The 21345-nt window shown below is 40.2% G+C and overlaps 1 protein-coding gene across 2 annotated transcripts in view; it reads left to right on the top strand.

Moving 5' to 3' along the window:
• Nucleotides 1-21345, top strand: part of LOC124595600 (mRNA (2'-O-methyladenosine-N(6)-)-methyltransferase-like) — a 147137-nt gene that overhangs the window by 22456 nt on the left and 103336 nt on the right. For both annotated transcript variants that reach the window (XM_047134403.1, XM_047134402.1), the window contains 2 exons: nucleotides 10767-10906; nucleotides 10982-11136. In XM_047134403.1, the coding sequence (XP_046990359.1) occupies nucleotides 10767-10906; nucleotides 10982-11136 (295 nt within the window). The remainder of the gene's footprint in view (nucleotides 1-10766; nucleotides 10907-10981; nucleotides 11137-21345) is intronic.

Below are 21345 nucleotides of genomic sequence, written 5' to 3'. Positions count from 1 at the left end.
GATCTAGGTGATAATCTGAGCAGCCCCCTTAGATTGTTTGCAGATGACGCTGTAATTTACTGTCTAGTAAAATCATCAGACAATCAATTCCAATTACAAAATGATCTAGAGTGAATTGCTGTATGGTGCGAAAAGTGCCAATTGGCACTAAACAAAGAAAAGTGTGAGGTCATCCACATGGGATACTAAAAGAAATCCAATAAATTTTGGATATACGATAAATTGCACAAATCTAAGAACTGTCAATTTGACTCAATATCTAGAAATTACAATCACAAGCAACTTAAATTGGAAAGACCACATTGATAATATTGTGGGGAAGATGAAACAAAGACTGCGCTTTGTTGGCAGAACACTTAGAAGATGCGACAAACCCACTAAAGAGACAGCCTATATTACACTTGTCCGTCCTCTGCTGGAATATTGCTGTGCAGTGAGGGAGCCTTACCAGGTAGGATTGACAGAGGACATTGAAAAAGTGCAAAGAAGGGCAGCTCATTTCAAGTTATCATGCAATAGGGGTGAGAGTGTAACTGATATGATACATGAATTGGGGTGGCAGTCTGAAACAAAGGCAGTTTTCTTTCCGGCGAGATCTATTTACGAAATTTCAGCTACCAACTTTCTCTTACAAATGTGAAAATATTTTGTTGACACCCACCTACATGGGGAGAAATGATCATCATAATAAAATAATAAATATCATAGCTCGAACGGAAAGATGTAGGTGTTCTTTTTTCCCACGTGCTGTTCGAGAGTTGAATGGTAGAGAAGTAGTATGAAAATGGTTCAATGAACCCTCTGCCAGGTACTTAAGTGAGAACTGCAGAGTAACCATGTAGATGTGGACATTTTAATGCCTGATTTGAAACCAACAATTTGCAGAAAACAAGAGTTTGAAAATGAGCATAATATTGTTGTTTGTAATTTCCAAATATGTAACACACAAATATGAACATTGGACATTATAGCCAATATATTTGACCTTGGCGCCTGTTTCACTACATGCACTATCTGGATTCTTCCCCCAGACACCCGTTTCTCAGAACTCCTCTCCAGACACCAGTTTCTCAGAACTCCGCAGGTGGGAACTAGCACTACGTGTCCTTGGTTCTTGTCACCCACCTGGCATTAATTTACGTTAATTTCTTCTCTCTCAGCATTTCTTCACTGTAACTACTCTTTGCTTCACTCCATTTTAGTTTTCTACATCTTTCACTGTCTTTCCCATCTATTTTTCACCACGCCCCTCCCACCTCCGTTATGTACAATGCACTTAGCTTTTCACTCTTATTAGCTCATACATTGTGTCTTAGTAATCTCTGTCTGCATATTACCCTGTCTTTCACCTTTAAGCTCTCAGGTTTCCAAATCTTGTCTGATGCAGTCCCCAACAATCAGTCTTTCCTTTTCATCCTGTATGGTAAGTCTCCCGTGACCCACGGTTCTGGGTGACTTTCGCAAAAACTACCCCTTTTCCTAGACCTCTCCAGTCCTTTTGCTTCACTCCTCTTCAATCCTCCTGCCTCAACAAGGAGCCACTGGCTCCGAAAGCTTGCCTATTACAACAGTCTTTTATGTTTGTGTTCTTCTGCCACTCGACGAGTAGACTTTTTATCTGTTTGATTAAATAATAAGGCTAATTTTTGCTTGAGATACCTCTCAACTTTGCCAGTGTATTGACAGTTGGGAAATGAGTGTTTATAGGAATGAACTGTGACTCATTTCAAGTAGCTCCGTTATAACCTCCTTCGTGGTATACTCAAATCACCACCTTAACAGAAAAGGAGATCAGTAAATTTATCGGGTAAAAGACACTCATATTCTAACAGATTAGTTGTAGAATCCAAGTAAGTAAATTATAAACACAAGGGCATAATTTCCCAGAAAAATAACGGCTTGATGTCAGTGAAATTAAGCTTTTATTACATATGTTTACATTGCACAATAACATAACATATGGTATCAGACTAAACATAAGGAATTCCTAACATTCCTTTGGAATTGCTAAAACCATTGGTGGAATTGGTAACCAAATGTTTATTCAGATTAATGTGTAGAATTTGAGAGACTGGAAACATACGAAAATTGAGAATCTATGAAATAAAAAGAAGTGTATTATCTCTATTAAAAATAAAGGCATCAGAAGGGGAGTCCTGATGCTACACTTGTTAGTGGAAGCAAGACTTAATAGAAACCAAAACACTTTCACAGGATTTTCCCATCTAAAAAAAAAAAAGAAACATTCAACAATCTTATAGTGGTGTGAGGTGTTTGAAATCCTCATAAAAATAGGTATCCGCTATAGGGAAAGATGGGTGGTACATTACAAGTGCAAGGCCAAGACGGAACAATAAGAATATAAGACCAAGATAGAACAGCTCAGATTAAAAAGTGCGTAAGGCAGGGATACAATCTTCCTCCACTATATTCACCCCGTATAACAAAGAAGCAGTATAGGTAATAAAAGAAAGGTTGAGGAGTGGGATTAAAATTCATCGTAAAAGGATGTCAGTGCTAAATTCACTGATGACACTGATGTCCTCTGCAAAAGTGAGAAAGAATTACAGAACCTGATGAATTAAATGAACAGTCTGGTGAGCATAGAAAATGGACTGAAAGTAAACCAGAGATTGAAGTACTGAGAAGCAGCAGAAGTGAGATTAACAACAAAATTGGGGACAGAATAGGGAACAAAGTTCTAAGATTCTTCTATGTCGAAAACAAAAGGCGTGATGGACAAAGAAAGGAATAGAGGAGGACTAGCATCACAAATCAAGCACTCCTTGCCAAAGAAGTCTTCTAGTGTTATCTGGTTAAATGTGGGCATTAAATTGAGAAAGAAATATTGGCGAATGTACACCTGCAATAAAGCATTGAATCGTACACTACGAGAAAACCAGAAAAGAAGAGAATCAACATGATTGAGATGTGATGTTGAGAACTGAATGGACTGATAAGATAACAACTTAGGAAATTCTCTGCAGAATCTGTGAGGAAAGAAATATGTGGAAAACTGTGGCTAGAAACAAGAACAGGATTATTAGTAATGTGTTAAGACAACAGGGAAGAAAATTCCATTGTATTAGAACCATAAAGAGCAAAAATTGTAGAAGGTAGTGATTTGAATATATACAGTGAAAGATGGAAGCCATTGCATGTAGGTGCTACATGGACATGATGATATTGCTACATGCCTGCCACCACACTTGTCAGAAGACTGATGATAGATTTCCCCCTCCCCCCCCCCCTCCCCCCCCACAAGAAAAAACTTGTTGTGTGTCTGCTTTATGTGCAGAGTACTTTTTTCATGTGGCTTTTTAAAATATTCCTTTAGCATACATTAAATTCAAATTAATAGGTTTGTTTACCACAAAGTTGTCAAATTCTTTGTCTGAGATGGTTTATGACCAACAGATAGTCAAAGCTTGTCCCCCTTTGCACACATGGTCACTACTGTCTCCCCCCCCCCCCCCCCCCCCCCTGCCATTCCACACACACATACATATACATACATACGACTTTTTGTAGAAGTCTCTGTTCCCCACTCCTGCATTATCAAATCAATGCACTTTCATGCCCATCATCATGTCTAGAAAAAACAGGAAATCACACGGAGCTAAGTTAGGCGAGTAAGGTATGTGGAGTAGGGGAGTCATATCACTTTTTAGCCAACAACTGACACAATGTGATGGCCATGTGAGCACAAGCATTGCCATGGTGGGAAAATCAGTATTCTATCTGTCACAGATCAATTCTTTTTTACGCACACAGTCAATTTTAATTTTCCCAGAACCTTCAAATAGAATACATCATTAACAGTCTGCTGTGATGAGACAAATTCTGACTCCCCTGGTGTAAAAAGATGAGTACCTCCTTAATATTTGAATGCCTTTTGAAGCTTCTTTTGGGAAGGCAACAATAATGTTTTCAGTGGGAAAAATACTTGGATTAATTGGGAACTGTTCTTTCAGAGCAGATTGTGCTTCCACTCATGCCTCCTTGTGCTGGTCAGTGAGAACCCAAAGCATAAATTTGGCAGTGATACTTCCTGTACTGAAATCACACACACACACGGAGATAGGAAAACTGTTGCAAGCATCAAGGAGTTGCACAACACCCCTCTAGCAAGAAAAATGCTACTTTACAGGCTCCAACCAGGGCAGCGCTCTTCCTGGAACTTTAGAGTGCTCCCTCACATCACAACAAAAAAATTGGTACATCTTCTTCAATCTACACATATATAAATTAAGGCTCCGCACCACAGCCTACGTCTTTATGTTTGAGCTAATCACGGGAACTGCTTTAGAGAAGTTGATAAGGTTTTCTCTAATAGAGTTTCTCTCTAAAATTTACAAGTATTTTGTGCAGTTGGTTGAACTATGAAGAATTAAAGCCCCCTACCACTGTGAAAATGGCCCTAATGCCATCTAGCAGCTCCTTAGAATCAACCATATATATTATGAAAGCATGGCAGAGCATGCTTCATACTGATGTTGCTTAGTGGAGGGTACTCTGTACGAATGTGCAAAGGGTGCTTTGTACCTTTGTAACATGGCAGAGGATGCTTGGTACCAATATAGTGTGGTGGAGGCTGCTTCTTACTAGTGCTACGTGGCAAAGGGTGTTCTGTACCAAGGTTGTTTGACAGAGGATACATCCTACCAGTGTTGTGTGGCAGAGGTTGCTTCATACCAATGTTGCCATGACAGGGTGCTTCGTACTGATGAAACGTGGCAAGGGGTATTTTATACAGGATTGTAATTTTGACCCAAAAAAAGAAAAAAAATCCATACAGCTGGACTGTAATTGTTGTGAAAGAAGGTAGTCATCATATATGTATAACATTTACCCCCTAATGTGGTAGTCTTAATCCAGTCAATGAAACAGCACGTCATTGGTGCCACAAATAAAATTTATTGAGGAAGACTGCTGCAAAACCTGTTGATGAGAGCAGCAATCTTGAAACATTTTGGAAACAATTAACTGTGCTAGATGCTACTTATAAAGTGCTGAAGGCATGGTGTAAGGTAAAACAATGAACCATGGAGAAACATTAACCCTAAAATCGATAATCAATAATTACGCTGACGAAGAAGACTGCTCATTAGCAACGTCAGCTGCTGTTTTGAATAGTACTGTGCAGCGTGAAACTGTTGACAAAGAAAATGTTTCTAAATGGTTCTAACTTCAACCTCACAGAGATAGCTCAAGTGATGCTGATTGTCAGTGCTATTGTTAAGTATGTACAAGGGAAATCCTAGGAGTTGAATGACAGTGACAAAGATGACAACATTCCTCTAATTCAAGAAATATTAATCTTTCATGCATCAACACTTTAGTGGACTGAAGGCCTGGAATGGCAAGAAGTGTGCTTTATAAAAGACAAGCCACATCATTGAGACAGAAATCAATTCAGAAAAGCATAGTGTAATATAAAATTGTGTTGTACTGTATTCTTTATAAGTGCAATATTTTCACAGATACTACTCATATGACGAGTAAAGTAGAATTTACTATGAACATTAATTATGACTTTGTAATTGACTTTGGTTTTAACAGTCCTGATACATTACTGTGTACTCTAATTGTGGATTATTTGCGCAATTTGAGTATCCACAGTTTTCAAGTCTCCAGTCACTACAGGTAATCAAGAGTCTACTGTATATGAAAGTGAATGATATTCAGTTACCTAACATTGTTCTAGAATTTTAATCATAACTCTACACAGTGGCCCATAAACAAAATTGCCTCTGCACCAAACACATTGTCCAATCATAGATATTTAGTGCTACTCGTGCAAAGCCCAGGCAGATCACTAGTTTTATAAAGAAAGAAACTTTGTACAAAGATGTATGATGCATTTGTTAAATACTAACAAAAAACAAATGTAAGTTGAATTTCTCTGCAATTTTTCACATATTTTTGGAATAATTCAGCTGCTTTTGCACGCCAGTTTACAACTGTGGATGAAACATGAATCCACCAGTTCAACGGGACGGTGTGGCATAGCATGCTATTTCCATAGGTCTGGCTATGTTTCAATGGGACGATGTGGCATAGGATGATATTTCCATAGGTCTGGCTATACTGATGTAAACTTTAGAAAATGTTATGCAGTGTGTCATCCAAATAAGCATATTACGTTGCACAGTATATAAAAGATTGTTGACAAAAGAATGATTGCTGTTGTTCAAAAAGTGATTCAGTGATGACATTTACAGGGTGCATCAAAAAGAGTCATCCAATTAATAATAAAAAAACCATAACTGTTATGTTACTTGAGATATGTGTGTGAACATTGTACTGTTGGGAAGGGCGAACACTTGGGTTTTACATGGCTCCTGCTAGGTAGCAGCAGTGTGTGCCCACTTCAGTTATTTTTAAATCAAAGGATTACTGAACGATGGATTGATCGCTTGGGACCAAATGATTCAGCCTTACATTGCTAGCTTCCAAGTTGACTGGATCTGACTGTGTGAGATTATTTCTTGTGGGGGTTATAAAAGACTCTGTTTATGTGCCTCCATTACCAAAAACAATGAATGAACTGAGACATCGCATACCAGCAGCTGTGGAAGCAGTAACTCAAGAAGTGCTCACTGCAGTGTGGGGGCAATTTGAGTACCACATTGACATATGCCATGCGTCTCAAGAGGAGCATATTGAACACCTATGAAAAACTATGAAAAAGACTTTTTGCATTTCCCGTTCATAAAAAAACAAATTCATTGTATATGTTTATTAGTTTAGAAATATAGACTTGCCAAATCGGATGATTCCTCTTGATACACCCTTTATTATGATTATATTTGTGTCACAAAGGCAAAAAACAACCCTACTTAACAACATTTGTAAGATGCAGTCATTGGGTATAACATACTAAAGTGCATTGCATTATGAAATGGAGATGGTCCCTTTAATTTGTATAAAAAGTTATTGTGGGTTTATTTTTCCAAATTGAAGTAATTTTGATTTAAAAAATGCTTATTCGTGGGGAAAGTGTTACATTTCTGGTCACACCCCACATTAAATACAGCTGGGGATTTTTTTATTTTTTATTTATTTTTTAATTTTACTTTCTTCCAGTCAAGGAGACACGGGCACATTATCACAGAGAACTTAGCGTGCTCCCTAGGACAGTGATTTGTTACATAAGAAATGCAGGTGGTACACAAGTGAGGAAGCAGGCTACCTTTAATGGCACAGTTCATTAAGTGATCTGTGTTGACAAAAATTGTACAAAAATATGGTGATAAGCCCTGAGAAGTGAAGGGAAAGCTAAAGTAATTTTATTGTTTAAGCACCGATACCTATTTTCAAGAATTAACACTAACAAGCACTGGAAGTGGAGGGCTGCCTGTGGTAGGAAATGGTTTCCAGCAGTGGAGCTTGTGGTGAATGAGCAATTTTTTTCTCATGGTATACTCAGTTTTTTGTAGCAATGGCAATACTTGGTATCAGGTTTACAGATTAATCACTTCTGGTGAGCACGATTTAGATTTCGTCAATTTAGTAGGCTTGCAATAATGCCCATCTTCATTACCGCTTTTGTGTCTGTGATAATGTGGCTAGGACTAAAGACTGTTTTGTGACATGGGACCTTTGTAATTCAGGATTCTTTTTTTTGTGAAATTCTATCTGTATCTGAATAAGTCCCAACCATATTACAAGTGAAAGCTTGGCACCCTTGCAACAAACACATTAATTCCATATTCTGGGAAGGTTTTTGCAAAACACGGCTCATCTTACTTGTTACACTACAAAGAGTAAACAATAAGTTGCGTATATAGCAGAAGGCGTATGAGAGCTACAGAAGAAAGCCCATGCGCGTAGTAGATGTAATTGACCCTAGGACACTGAAAATTAGAATTGTTTGCAGAGGATCTTGAAATGTAACTATAAGGTAGAAAAATCTCCGGAATGAACTTCAACATCTGCAGATAAGAATTTCTGTCTGCAAACCCATACTGCCTCCCAGCTCATGTGACTCTAGGATGGTGCAGGTTTTCCATAAAGCACTCTTCAGATTTTGAATGTCTTTACATCGCTTGTACAGATGACTCCTGTTAAAAATACCATGGAATTTGTGCATATCTAACTCAATGCTTCTGCTTTTCGGTGGATGGTATCAGTTATTGTTTTGGTATTTAATAATCATCATGCTAGTAGACTTTCTGTTATCACAAGACTCAAGTGACGAGTTTATGGCTATAGCTGGGCGGTGATGGAGTCTTGCAATGTTAGTCTCTGAGTGTACAGAGTTGTTAAGTTCAGAGATGATGTCATTGGACCCACTGGGAACTGTAAAGCAAGTATTTGGAGCTTTGGCAAAAATTTGATTGAGAAAGGCTTAGTGTTTGAGGAGACAGTGTTCTTGTTACACACTGAGTGCGTCTGGAAATTAGTTACACATGTAATCTCGTACTGGAAATATTCAGATGTCCACTGTACCACATGTCAGTCACATCCATGATGAGCAACTCATGAAACTCTGCATTTACATGTTTGACAGAATGCTTCATTATGGGCTTGACATTTTGCATTCCCAACAATGGGTGTGATGTTATTGTCAGTTGCATAATCTTTACATTGTCTTATATACTGAGATAGTCGAGGGGCATGAAAGGGAAGCAGTGATTGGGAAGGGAGTGAGACAGGGTTGTAGCCTATCCCCGTTGTTATTCAGTCTGTATATTGAGCAAGCAGTAAAGGAAACAAATGAAAAATTCGGAGTAGGAATTAAAATCGATGGAGAAGAAGTAAAAACTTTGAGGTTCACCGATGACATTGTAATTCTGTCAGAGACAGCAAAGGACCTGGAAGAGCAGCTGAACGGAATGGACAGTGTCTTGAAAGGTGGATAAAGGGATGAACATCAACAAAAGCAAAATGAGGATAATGGAATGTAGTTGCATTAAGTCAGGTGATGCTGAGGGAATTACATTAGGAAATGAGTCACTTAAAGTAGTAAAGGAGTTTTGCTATTTGGGGAGCAAAATCACTGATGCTGGTTGAAGTAGAGAGGATATAAAATGTAGACTGGTGATGGCAAGGAAAGTGTTTCTGAAGAAGAGAAATTTGTTAACATAAAGTATAGATTCAAGTGTCAGGAAGTCTATTCTGAAAGTATTTGTATGGAGTGTAGCCATGTATTGAAGTGAAACATGGACAATAAATAGTTTGGACAAGAAGAGAATAGAAGCTTTTGAAATGTGGTGCTACAGAAGAATGCTGAGGATAAGATGGTTAGATCACAAAAGTAATGAGGAGGTACTGAATAGAATTGAGGAGAAGAGAAATTTGTGGCACAACTTGACTAGAAGAAGGGATTGGTTGGTAGGACACATTCTGAGGCATCAAGGGACCACCAATTTAGTATTTGAGGGCAGCGTGAAGGGTAAAAATCGTAGAGGGAAACCAAGAGATGAATACACTAAGCACATTCAGAAGGCTGTAGGCTGCAATAGATAGTGGGAGAGGAAGAAGCTTGCACAGGGTAGAGTAGCATGGAAGGCTGCATCAAACCAGTCTCTGGACTGAAGACCACAACAACAACAACAACAACGACAACAACATATACTGAGATATTTCCACTGAGACCCTAAATTACAGTCACCATTGCTTGACTTAAAAATATGCCAGTTACCTCATATTTCCCTGCCCAGAGGGTTCTGTACTAACTCACACTCCTCTACCTTAGCTGCTCCCAAGCAGAAGGGCTTCCAAGATCACGTTAGCCCTCTGATTACTATGTACTTCAACCTGCTCTTTTGCCATGTGTTATCAAAGTTTTCCTGAACTTACTGGGTTGTGTGTGTCATTTTATCCAGTCTCCAGAGCAGTGAAGCTGTTGAAGGCATCTAGTCTAATTATGCCAGGTATGCAGCTTCTGTTAAATCTCTTGCCTAATTTGGCAGTTTTGAGTGCAGTGCAGTCACCTACCCTACATTTCGCCTTATTGCTATCTGCAGCTCTAAACTGCTCTGATTTTATGTGTGCTATTGTCAGATAAACTTTTGAGTATTAAGGTGAACTGTTGCTTATCCATAATGACAAAGTTTTCCTTCGTTTTTAACCATAGTCATGGTATAAGAGTTCTTTGGGCATAAATCTTGCAAACATCCACCAAAGATAATAATTCAGATCACAGGTGAAAAGATCATTCCATTTACTTTCCCCATATAAAAATTGTCAGTAACCCACCAACAGTTAATTACATGGTTTTTTTTTTTTAACTGCCCTTGTACTCCGTGAGCATTATTTAATGAGCAAAATTCTTTTCTTTTTGTAATTCTTTCTTAATCAAAAGCAGTACTTAAGTCCTTGTGAATGTGAATCTCCAAAGAGAAGTTGAGAGTGAAATTAATTTGTTAAAAGACATCTTGTTGTACACCATGAGCTCCATGTCAAAATATTTAACTGCCAGACCAGCATTTGGGCATATACCCCATCATCAGTGTGATCTGGCATTTAACTATTTTTAAATGTAACTCACCACATACAGCAAGATGTCTTTTAATGCACACTTACAAGGTGCAGAACATCAACCATGCAAGAATTTCATTGTGAAATAAATGTTGTGTTATTGTGAAGAATTACCATATAGATCTTATTCCATTTTACCAACTTCCCCTTAATCATTTCTTTTATTTTGTGGTGTTAGCCTTAAAGTAAGGATTTTTTTTGGATTCTTTGGTAGTTTTCTAGAATTGTAAGAGGTGATTCAATTGTTGTGCTATTAACATGCACTTATTGTTATGCAGTTTGATCCAATTACGGATCCTTTGGGAATATGTAATCCACCACCTCCAATGGTAAATGGTCCGCCAGCAGTGGTTGCAATTAAGAGGAGAGCATCAGAAGAAGCTGTGGGGAGTCCGGTTATGAAGAAGTTCATTTTAGCGTAAGTCTGGTAACAGCCATATATCCACATGTGAACTTGCAAGGAATGTTTATTTGAATTATTTTATATTTCCAGTGGACCATGGGATCTAGAGGTTCCAACAAATGCTGTTATTTATGAAAGACCTCCAATTGTTATACCTCACCCACACCCAGATGTTGAAGCTTACAGATGTAATTTGGCATTGAAGCTCCGGCAGTGTTATGAAGAACTGTGTCATTCAAGAGAAGGTTTGTGTAACAAAATAATATTGGAGATAAATGTTTTTTTTTTCCCCAAAAATCTGATTTGTCTATTCCAATATATTGTAATCAAACAATGGAAAATCCAGGATGAAATGTAACAATACGAGAGAAGGAAAGTTGCTACTCACCATATAGCGGAGATGCTGAGTCACGATAGGCGCAGCCTAACCACCCGTGGTTGTCGCATCTGCAGTGACGAGCAGTCACTCTCAAAATATACCGAGGGTCCCACTGAAGCCTTCACTGACTGTAATTATCCTCCCATCCTTGTTCAAAAACAAATCTCCCATGCCTTATCTTCGCAGTCTCCCACCACCTCCCAAAGTCCCACAGTCTGGCCACAAAGGAGCATTCCCCTTGTACCATCCGGGACTGGAGCTACTGAATTACATTCTCCACCAGGATTTCGATTACCTCTCGTCGTGCACTGAAATGAGAAATGTCCTGCCCATTATCCTTCCCACCCCTCCTACCGTGGTATTCCGCCGTCCACCGAACCTACACAATATACTCGTCCATCCTTATACAAGCCCTGTTCCCAATCCCTTACCTCATGTCTCATACTCCTGTAATAGACCTAGATGCAAGACCTGTCCCATACATCCTCCTACCACCACCTACTCCAGTCCGGTCACTAACATCACCTATCCCATCAAAGGCAGGGCTACCTGTGAAACCAGTCATGTGATTTACAAGCTAAGCTGCAACCTCTGTGCTGCATTCTATGTAGGCATGACAACCAACAAACTGTCTGTCTGCATGAGCAGCCACTGACAAACTGTGGCCAAAAAGCAAGTGGACCACCCTGTTGCTGAACACGCTGCCAAACATGATATCCCTCATCTCAATGACTGCTTCACAGCCTGTGCCATATGGATCCTTCCCACCAACACCAGTTTTTCGGAATTGTGCAGGTGGAAACTTTCCCTGCAATACATCCTACGTTCCCGTAACCCTCCTGGCCTCAACCTTCATTAGTCACTGTCGTCACCCATCCAGCCTCCTCCCAGTTCCCATTCCAGCACTACACAGCCGTCATTTCACCGCCACACCCAGTCTTTTAATTTCTTTTTATTTCTCTCCTTTCCGCTACTTACCCCCTGCCCCCTCCGCACCTTCTCTCCTACCCTCCATCTCAACTGCAACACTTCACTGTCTGCCCTCCCGCCATACTATCCCTCCCCCTCTCCGCCACAACCTCCTCCTTACCCCCTCCCAGTCGCCACTCCCATCATGCACTGGTGCTGCTGCTCGTAGTGTGGTTTCAGCTCTCGGAGACTGCAGGCATGTGTGCAAGTTGTGTTTACGTGTGTGTGTGTGTGTGTGTGTGTGTGTGTGTGTGTGTGCGTGTTGTGTGTGCGTGCGTGTGTGCGTGTTTTGTGTGTGTGTGTGTGTGTGTGTGTGTGTGTGTCTACTGCTGACAAAGGCCTTAATGGCCAAAAGCTTTGATTGTGTGAATCTTTTTATTGTGCCATTATATTGTAAGTTTTTTTATGATACGCACTCATACACCTTAGTTGCATCACAAAATATTCTTAGTGGTGATAATTTCATCACCCATTTCACAGCCTCTGCTAGATAATGACCTCTGCTAAGCTGTTCCAAGCATTACAATTTTTAGCCATGTTGCTTCCGACTGACTTCTAATGCCATCTACACACTTTCCACCAGTACTCCATATCAGTCTTTTCTTATCTTGTGAAATTCAGAAAAGAACCTCCTTGATCCATCTATGATGCATTTACCTCAATAAAAGTCCTGTTCTGTTACATCACTAACCACACCTCAGATTTCATGTTTTACCATTGAAAGCCTGTATCTCACAATAACATTTCAAAATTATCATTAAACATTGATTTAAGTTATTCAGTGCTTCAGTTTGTTGTCGAAGTTTATCTGCATTTGAAACAAACCATCCAGTGACTTACGTAAAATGAAGGTGCTTTAGATACGTTACTTTAACACACATTCCTTCTTCATTTTCTCGTTTTAGGGAGTCTAATGGAAGATCTAGCATTGTTGTGTATCTTTTTCTCTTTACTAAGATAGGCCTTATTTATGAACAGATGTCAACACAGATTTATGTTGAGAGTGAATCAAAAGCTTTATCAAAAGCTTTCTCAAAGTCAATGAGTCCCATACTTAATGGCAATTCTTACTCATTATTCATTTGTGATTAGGAAAGGGTAAATTGTTCTACTTGCACTACTAAAGACAGTTTGTTCTTGCGCCTTATCAAAATCTCACACCTTTTTTCTATGTTCTTGGTGATAATTTGGGTGATTATCTAGTATCTGTCTGCCCTTGTGGTCTCGCGGTAGCGTTCTCGCTACCCGAGCGCGGGATCCCGGGTTCGATTCCCGGCGGGGTCAGGGATTTTTCCTGCCCCTAGATGACTGGGTGTTGTGTCGTCTTCATCATCATCATTCATCCCCAGTACGGTCGGAGGAAGGCAACGGCAAACGACCGGTGCGGGTCTCCCGCATCGTCCCCTACGCTCTGTAAAGAAGCATGGGACTTCATTTCGTTTTTCTAGTATCTAATGTGTAGGGGACAGATAGGGCAATAGTTTTTCTTATGTTCTGTCTTTTTCCTTTCTTATGAAGGAGAGTAATTACAGGGTTGTCCTGTTTATGAAGAATTTTCTTCCTCTATCATTCTTTAAATAATTTTGCAGTGTCCTTTTCTGTAACTATGGCCAGCTTTAATCATTTATATTGAAACACAACCATCATACGATGCCTTCCCTTCCTTCACATCTTGAATGACTTTCCATGCGTACTTTGGAATAAATTCTGGAATGTCATTATCGTAGTTAGGTATAGGGTCATTTCATGTCAAGTGGCCTAAATTTTAACAAGGTCTCTGGTCAACCCTCTCCAATATTGATGAAATTTTCCCAGGTCTTACATGAAACTACATCAAATTAAGGCTCAACAAGTAACGTGGTGGAGCCACTAGACATGTTTTGCAAAGCCTAGTTTTTCAATATTGCAGCTGATATGAATAACTCAGCCAGTTTGATTTACTGTTGGTCATGATCTAATGGGACCTCCATGCTGAAACATAGTGATTGTGCTCAACTTTTTAGGTGTAACAGGCCAGTAGCTGAACAAATTCCCAGTGTACAGCAGATTTATTACAATTCACTGTCAATGTAGCTCATAATTCTTGCCGTGAAATATTTGCATTGCATTTTGGCAGCATGTATCTTATGACAGAATGACTTTTTCATGCTAATGTTTCTCTATGACAGAATGACTTTTTCATGCTAACGTTTCTCTTGATTATCCGAATAGTTACAGGTTTATCCAAGATTAAATTCAGTTCAAAAAGCGAATTTCTCAGTTTTGTCAAATTTTCGAAAGGCTGTATCTCAAAAGGATCCTCTCAGGTTTGATTTTTCCTTGAATCATTGAAGAGGTCTGGTAAAATTTGCTTCAGTTTTGAGACAAACCAGTCCAGTGATAATAAAGAAGTTTAAAAACATCTTTGACTGCTATTAGGAATGCCGACTGTGCGGAGTTTTTGAATATGCACATTTGAAAGTGATGTAAAATCTGTTAGTAATTGTCTTTGATTTTCGTGATATAAGCATTCATTTGCTCAATCTTTTATTTTAGAATTGGTTTATCTGTTCATTTAGATTGTTTCTCGCTATTTTGGAATTCATCACAACACACCATCTATGAACCTTCAGTTTCTTTCAGGAAGACGTAGCCAGCATTTTTACACTCACCAGTTGAAAACAGTCAAGTGGAAATTGGAATCAAACTGTAGACAGATGGATATTCCAAGGCAGCATTTCAATGCAGTGTGGCATTGATTTTGCGGATTATTCTGCATATCACCTGAAAACATTTACATAACCAAAAGGCTCCAAAGAAATCAAAGAATTTTCTGCACAACAGCAAAAAATTACTTAACCAAAGAAGTGGATTTTGTATTAGTGAAAATGCCAAAATATGCTTTCATCACAAAGCATTTTTGGATAAGTATGAATGTCTACAGAAATTCTGCTGTAATCCTAAAGAACCATTCTGTGAAAAAGGATTATTGGTTGTTACTTTGATAATAACTTATCAGTTGAAAGTGATGACAAAGATCAATATTAAACCTGGTCAGAAAATTTGCCCAACATGTCAAAAACAATTTGCAGCAAAAACAAGGGCAGGGGGGGGGGGGGGGAAGAAGCCAGGTTCATCACAGTCAGAAGATAAAGCAGAAGAAGCACATCCATCAGAATCTCTCCTCTAAAATCTCAACATGTGTCAATGAGAGCTGCCATATTATACAAAAAGAAAGATTAGAGAAATTCAAGAAACAATTGCATGCTACTGGGGGTTTTGATCTACAAGATTTTCAAACATGCAACACAAATAAGGCATGTCCTGACTGCTTAGATCATAGGCTTATAGTTAAAGAACAGAAAAGTTGCAGTTGTCAAAGCAGTGAGAGAAATTGCAGATTAGATATTATCACCCCAAAGTTGGACTACAAAAGAAGTGATACAGGAGTTCGGTGTCTCAAAAAGTACCATAAAATGTTGTCAGGTGATAAGCAGAATTAGTTCCAAAACCAATGCTATACTGCACTTAAATGTAGCATTGAATGTCCACCAAGCTACAGTTTCATTCTCTCTTCCACTTGATTTTGTTTTCAGCTGTGGAATGTAAAAATGCTGGATGTATCTCCTTGAAAGAAATTGCACATTCATAGATGGTGAAAGGTGTTACAGTGCATTCCAGAATAGTGAGAAACAATCTAAATGAACATACAAACTACTTCCAAAACTCAATGGCTGAGAAAATTAACTTTTATTTCAAAAAAATGAAATACGACTAGTAACAGATTGTACATCCTTTTCAAATGTGCATATTTAAGAACCCTGCACAATCTGCACTGCTAATAGCAGTCAAAGCATGCTTTTAAACTTCTTTGTTATCATGGGACTGGTTTGCCTAAAAAATGAAAGAAACTTTTTCCTAACCAAACAAAATGAGCTCTTTTCAATGGTGCAAAAAAAGGAAAGAAAGCAAATATGAGAGGATCCATTTTGGATATAGCCTTTTGAAAATCAGACAAAATTGATGAATACATATTTTGAATATTCTTTAATCTTTTCTAAGTCTGTAACTATTTGGATAATCAGGAGAAAAATTAGCATTAAAAAGTAATTATGTCGTAAGATACAGGCTGCATAATCCAAATTTATCACAATGAGCTTTATGAGACACTTTGGCATAAAATTGTGATAAATCTGCATTACAATGAGCACATTTCAGCTGTTGTAGTTAAAATGTTGAGCAGAATCACCAAGTATCAGCATTGGCGTCCTCTTAGATCCTGATCAACAGTAAAGAAAAATTGGCGATTTATTCATATCTGTTACAATAAGGAAAAACTAGCCTTTACAAAAGCATATCCAGGGTCTCACCCTAGTGCAGGATGCTTAGAAAGTTACTTACCTTTTTTAATATTTTTCCTCCTAAAATATTATAGATATAAACTCAGTTTTTTGTTCACATGGAGTTTATTGTATACCGTTATCATTCCAAAAGTTACAACTCGGTATGTGCTCCAGTATTTTCTAGACATTGTCTTAAATGAACAGGTACATTTGTTGTGACCTTCCTCAAGAACTCAACACAAACACCAACTATGATGTCATGGATCTTCTTCTCAAGTTCACCAAGAATTTGTGGCTTGCTTATAAACTTCTTCCTTAGCCCATAGAAAGAAATCACTAGGAGTGAGGTGACCATACTGTGGGACATCCTTGACGTTTCTAGCATCCTTTGAAGCATTCATCAAGGCATCGTCTTATGGGCAAGGTTTTATGAGAGGGAGATCCAACTTACATTAATAACAGTTCGTGGGACTTGCCCCATTCAAAAAGTGTAGACCTTAAAAAGTTTTCTAACTTTTGCGGGTATCTTGCAGCATTCATAGTATGTCCCAACAGATAGAGTCTACTAATGTGGGGAGAAGTTAATCTAATGCAGACAGTTACTTTTGCCTTGCCCTGCTGCATATTTTCCAAATGCCTCTTTGGGACCATCTTCCACTCATCAATTACCATGACACTTAATGGAAACTCCTACATGAAACAAAGCTTCATCACACCACATAATTTTTTCCAACAGGTCTAGCAGATCTTCATGCCATGTGAGCATCCCTTCACAAAATTCTCGCTATTGCAGTCATCTGGATACAACATTTGGATATAACGCAGCTTTCACAGTCCGTAATGTTACTCTTTGTGGAGAACTGCATGCACAGCATAGCATGTAATCTCAGTCACTTTTTCAGCCTGCCTTATTGATTTTGAAGGGCTTCACTCGAATGTCTTCCTCACTGTGGCCACTTTTTCCTCTGATCTCATAATGTCCATGACAACTTAGATAGTCATTAATGTTATTTGGCAATTTTTGATTGCTTTTGGATCCAGAAGAGCTTGCTTCCCATGTTGGCCCTACACCACCATTTGGGCCATCTGGATACTCCTTTTCAGCACAAGTTTCTCTAACTCAGCTAACCTGTTCTACTGCCTCACCATTCCTTTTCCCTTCTCTTTTTTGTCCACATCAGTCCTTCTGCATCCAGAACATGCAATGCAATTCTCCCGTCACTCTTTCCCCTCCCCCCTCTCCAAATGTGGGCAGTCTCTCTCTCTCTCTCTCTCTCTCTCTCTCTCTCTCTCTCTCTCTCTCTGTCTCTCTGTCTATCTCCACCTGTCCTCTCTCCCCTCTTTTCGACCTCTCTACCTTCCTTTTATCCTTCTTCATCTTCACCTTTCTCTGTTTCTCTCATTCTTCCCCCCTCTTTTGCTATTCTCCTTCTTCCTACATCTCTCTTTGCTCTACTCTCTGCAGTATTTTTATGTTGTTGTGCGGAGATGGAGTCATTTGTCCAAAGACCCACCTCTTTCCTGCTACCCTTTCCTTGTGTCCTTCCCTAACCCCTCCCCACCTCCATCAGCTCAATTAATTGCTTTCAGTGATCAAGTATCAATAATTAATCAATTACCATGGCCATGTGAATGTATGAGTGTATATATATATATATAATGGAAGGAAACATTCCACGTGGGAAAAATTATATATAAAAACAAAGATGAGGTGACTTACCGAACAAAAGCGCTGGCAGGTCGATAGACACACAAACACAAACATACACACAAAATTCAAGCTTTCGCAACAAACTGTTGCCTCATCAGGAAAGAGGGAAGGAGAGGGGAAGACGAAAGGAAGTGGGTTTTAAGGGAGAGGGTAAGGAGTCATTCCAATCCCGGGAGCGGAAAGACTTACCTTGGGGGAAAAAAGGACAGGTATACACTCGCACACACGCACATATCCATCCACACATAGACACAAGCAGACATATTTAAAGACAAAGAGTTTGGGCAGAGATGTCAGTCGAGGCAGAAGTGTAGAGGCAAAGAAGTTATTGAAAGACAGGTGAGGTATGAGTGGCGGCAACTTGAAATTAGCGGAGATTGAGGCCTGGCGGATGACGAGAAGAGAGGATATACTGAAGGGCAAGTTCCCATCTCCGGAGTTCGGATAGGTTGGTGTTGGTGGGAAGTATCCAGATAACCCGGACGGTGTAACACTGTGCCAAGATGTGCTGGCTGTGCACCAAGGCATGTTTAGCCACAGGGTGATCCTCATTACCAACAAACACTGTCTGCCTGTGTCCATTCATGCGAATGGACAGTTTGTTGCTGGTCATTCCCACATAGAATGCATCACAGTGTAGGCAGGTCAGTTGGTAAATCACGTGGGTGCTTTCACACGTGGCTCTGCCTCTGATCGTGTACACCTTCCGGGTTACAGGACTGGGGTAGGTGGTGGTGGGAGGGTGCATGGGACAGGTTTTGCATCGGGGGCGGTTACAAGGATAGGAGCCAGAGGGTAGGGAAGGTGGTTTGGGGATTTCATAGGGATGAACTAACAGGTTACGAAGGTTAGGTGGACGGCGGAAAGACACTCTTGGCGGAGTGGGGAGGATTTCATGAAGGATGGATCTCATTTCAGGGCAGGATTTGAGGAAGTCGTATCCCTGCTGAAGAGCCACATTCAGAGTCTGGTCCAGTCCCGGAAAGTATCCTGTCACAAGTGGGGCACTTTTGTGGTTCTTCTGTGGGGGATTCTGGGTTTGAGGGGACGAGGAAGTGGCTCTGGTTATTTGCTTCTGTACCAGGTCGGGAGGGTAGTTGCGGGATGCGAAAGCTGTTTTCAGGTTGTTGGTGTAATGATTCAGGGATTCCGGACTGGAGCAGATTCGTTTGCCACGAAGACCTAGGCTGTAGGGAAGGGACCGTTTGATGTGGAATGGGTGGCAGCTGTCATAATGGAGGTACTGTTGCTTGTTGGTGGGTTTGATGTGGACGGACGTGTGAAGTTGGCCATTGGACAGGTGGAGGTCAACGTCAAGGAAAGTGGCATGGGATTTGGTTCCATCAGTTTCACCTGGTCCTACTCCAAATCCCATGCCACTTTCCTTGACGTTGACCTCCACCTGTCCAATGGCCAACTTCACACGTCCGTCCACATCAAACCCACCAACAAGCAACAGTACCTCCATTATGACAGCTGCCACCCATTCCACATCAAACGGTCCCTTCCCTACAGCCTAGGTCTTCGTGGCAAACGAATCTGCTCCAGTCCGGAATCCCTGAATCATTACACCAACAACCTGAAAACAGCTTTCGCATCCCGCAACTACCCTCCCGACCTGGTACAGAAGCAAATAACCAGAGCCACTTCCTCGTCCCCTCAAACCCAGAATCCCCCACAGAAGAACCACAAAAGTGCCCCACTTGTGACAGGATACTTTCCGGGACTGGACCAGACTCTGAATGTGGCTCTTCAGCAGGGATACGACTTCCTCAAATCCTGCCCTGAAATGAGATCCATCCTTCATGAAATCCTCCCCACTCCGCCAAGAGTGTCTTTCCGCCATCCACCTAACCTTCGTAACCTGTTAGTTCATCCCTATGAAATCCCCAAACCACCTTCCCTACCCTCTGGCTCCTATCCTTGTAACCGCCCCCGATGCAAAACCTGTCCCATGCACCCTCCCACCACCACCTACTCCAGTCCTGTAACCCGGAAGGTGTACACGATCAGAGGCAGAGCCACGTGTGAAAGCACCCACGTGATTTACCAACTGACCTGCCTACACTGTGATGCATTCTATGTGGGAATGACCAGCAACAAACTGTCCATTCGCATGAATGGACACAGGCAGACAGTGTTTGTTGGTAATGAGGATCACCCTGTGGCTAAACATGCCTTGGTGCACAGCCAGCACATCTTGGCACAGTGTTACACCGTCCGGGTTATCTGGATACTTCCCACCAACACCAACCTATCCGAACTCCGGAGATGGGAACTTGCCCTTCAGTATATCCTCTCTTCTCGTCATCCGCCAGGCCTCAATCTCCGCTAATTTCAAGTTGCCGCCACTCATACCTCACCTGTCTTTCAATAACTTCTTTGCCTCTACACTTCTGCCTCGACTGACATCTCTGCCCAAACTCTTTGTCTTTAAATATGTCTGCTTGTGTCTATGTGTGGATGGATATGTGCGTGTGTGCGAGTGTATACCTGTCCTTTTTTCCCCCAAGGTAAGTCTTTCCGCTCCCGGGATTGGAATGACTCCTTACCCTCTCCCTTAAAACCCACTTCCTTTCGTCTTCCCCTCTCCTTCCCTCTTTCCTGATGAGGCAACAGTTTGTTGCGAAAGCTTGAATTTTGTGTGTATGTTTGTGTTTGTGTGTCTATCAACCTGCCAGCACTTTTGTTCGGTAAGTCACCTCATCTTTGTTTTTATATATATATATATATATATATATATATATATATATATATATCTAAAAACAAAGATGATGTGACTTACCAAATGAAAGTGCTGGCAGGTCGACAGACACACAAACAAACACAAACATACACACAAAATTCAAGCTTTCGCAACAAACTGTTGCCTCATCAGTTTGTTGCGAAAGCTTGAATTTTGTGTGTATGTTTGTGTTTGTTTGTGTGTCTGTCGACCTGCCAGCACTTTCATTTGGTAAGTCACATCATCTTTGTTTTTAGATATATATTTCCTACGTGGAATGTTTCCCTCTATTATAACCATATATATATATATATATGTGTGTGTGTGTGTGTGTGTGTGTGTGTGTGT

This window comes from Schistocerca americana, chromosome 2 (assembly GCF_021461395.2).
Source record: "Schistocerca americana isolate TAMUIC-IGC-003095 chromosome 2, iqSchAmer2.1, whole genome shotgun sequence".
Taxonomy (NCBI): Eukaryota; Metazoa; Arthropoda; class Insecta; order Orthoptera; family Acrididae; genus Schistocerca; species Schistocerca americana.
The sequence above is the reverse complement of the archived record's forward strand: the minus strand, read 5'-3'. Positions and strand labels throughout refer to the sequence as shown.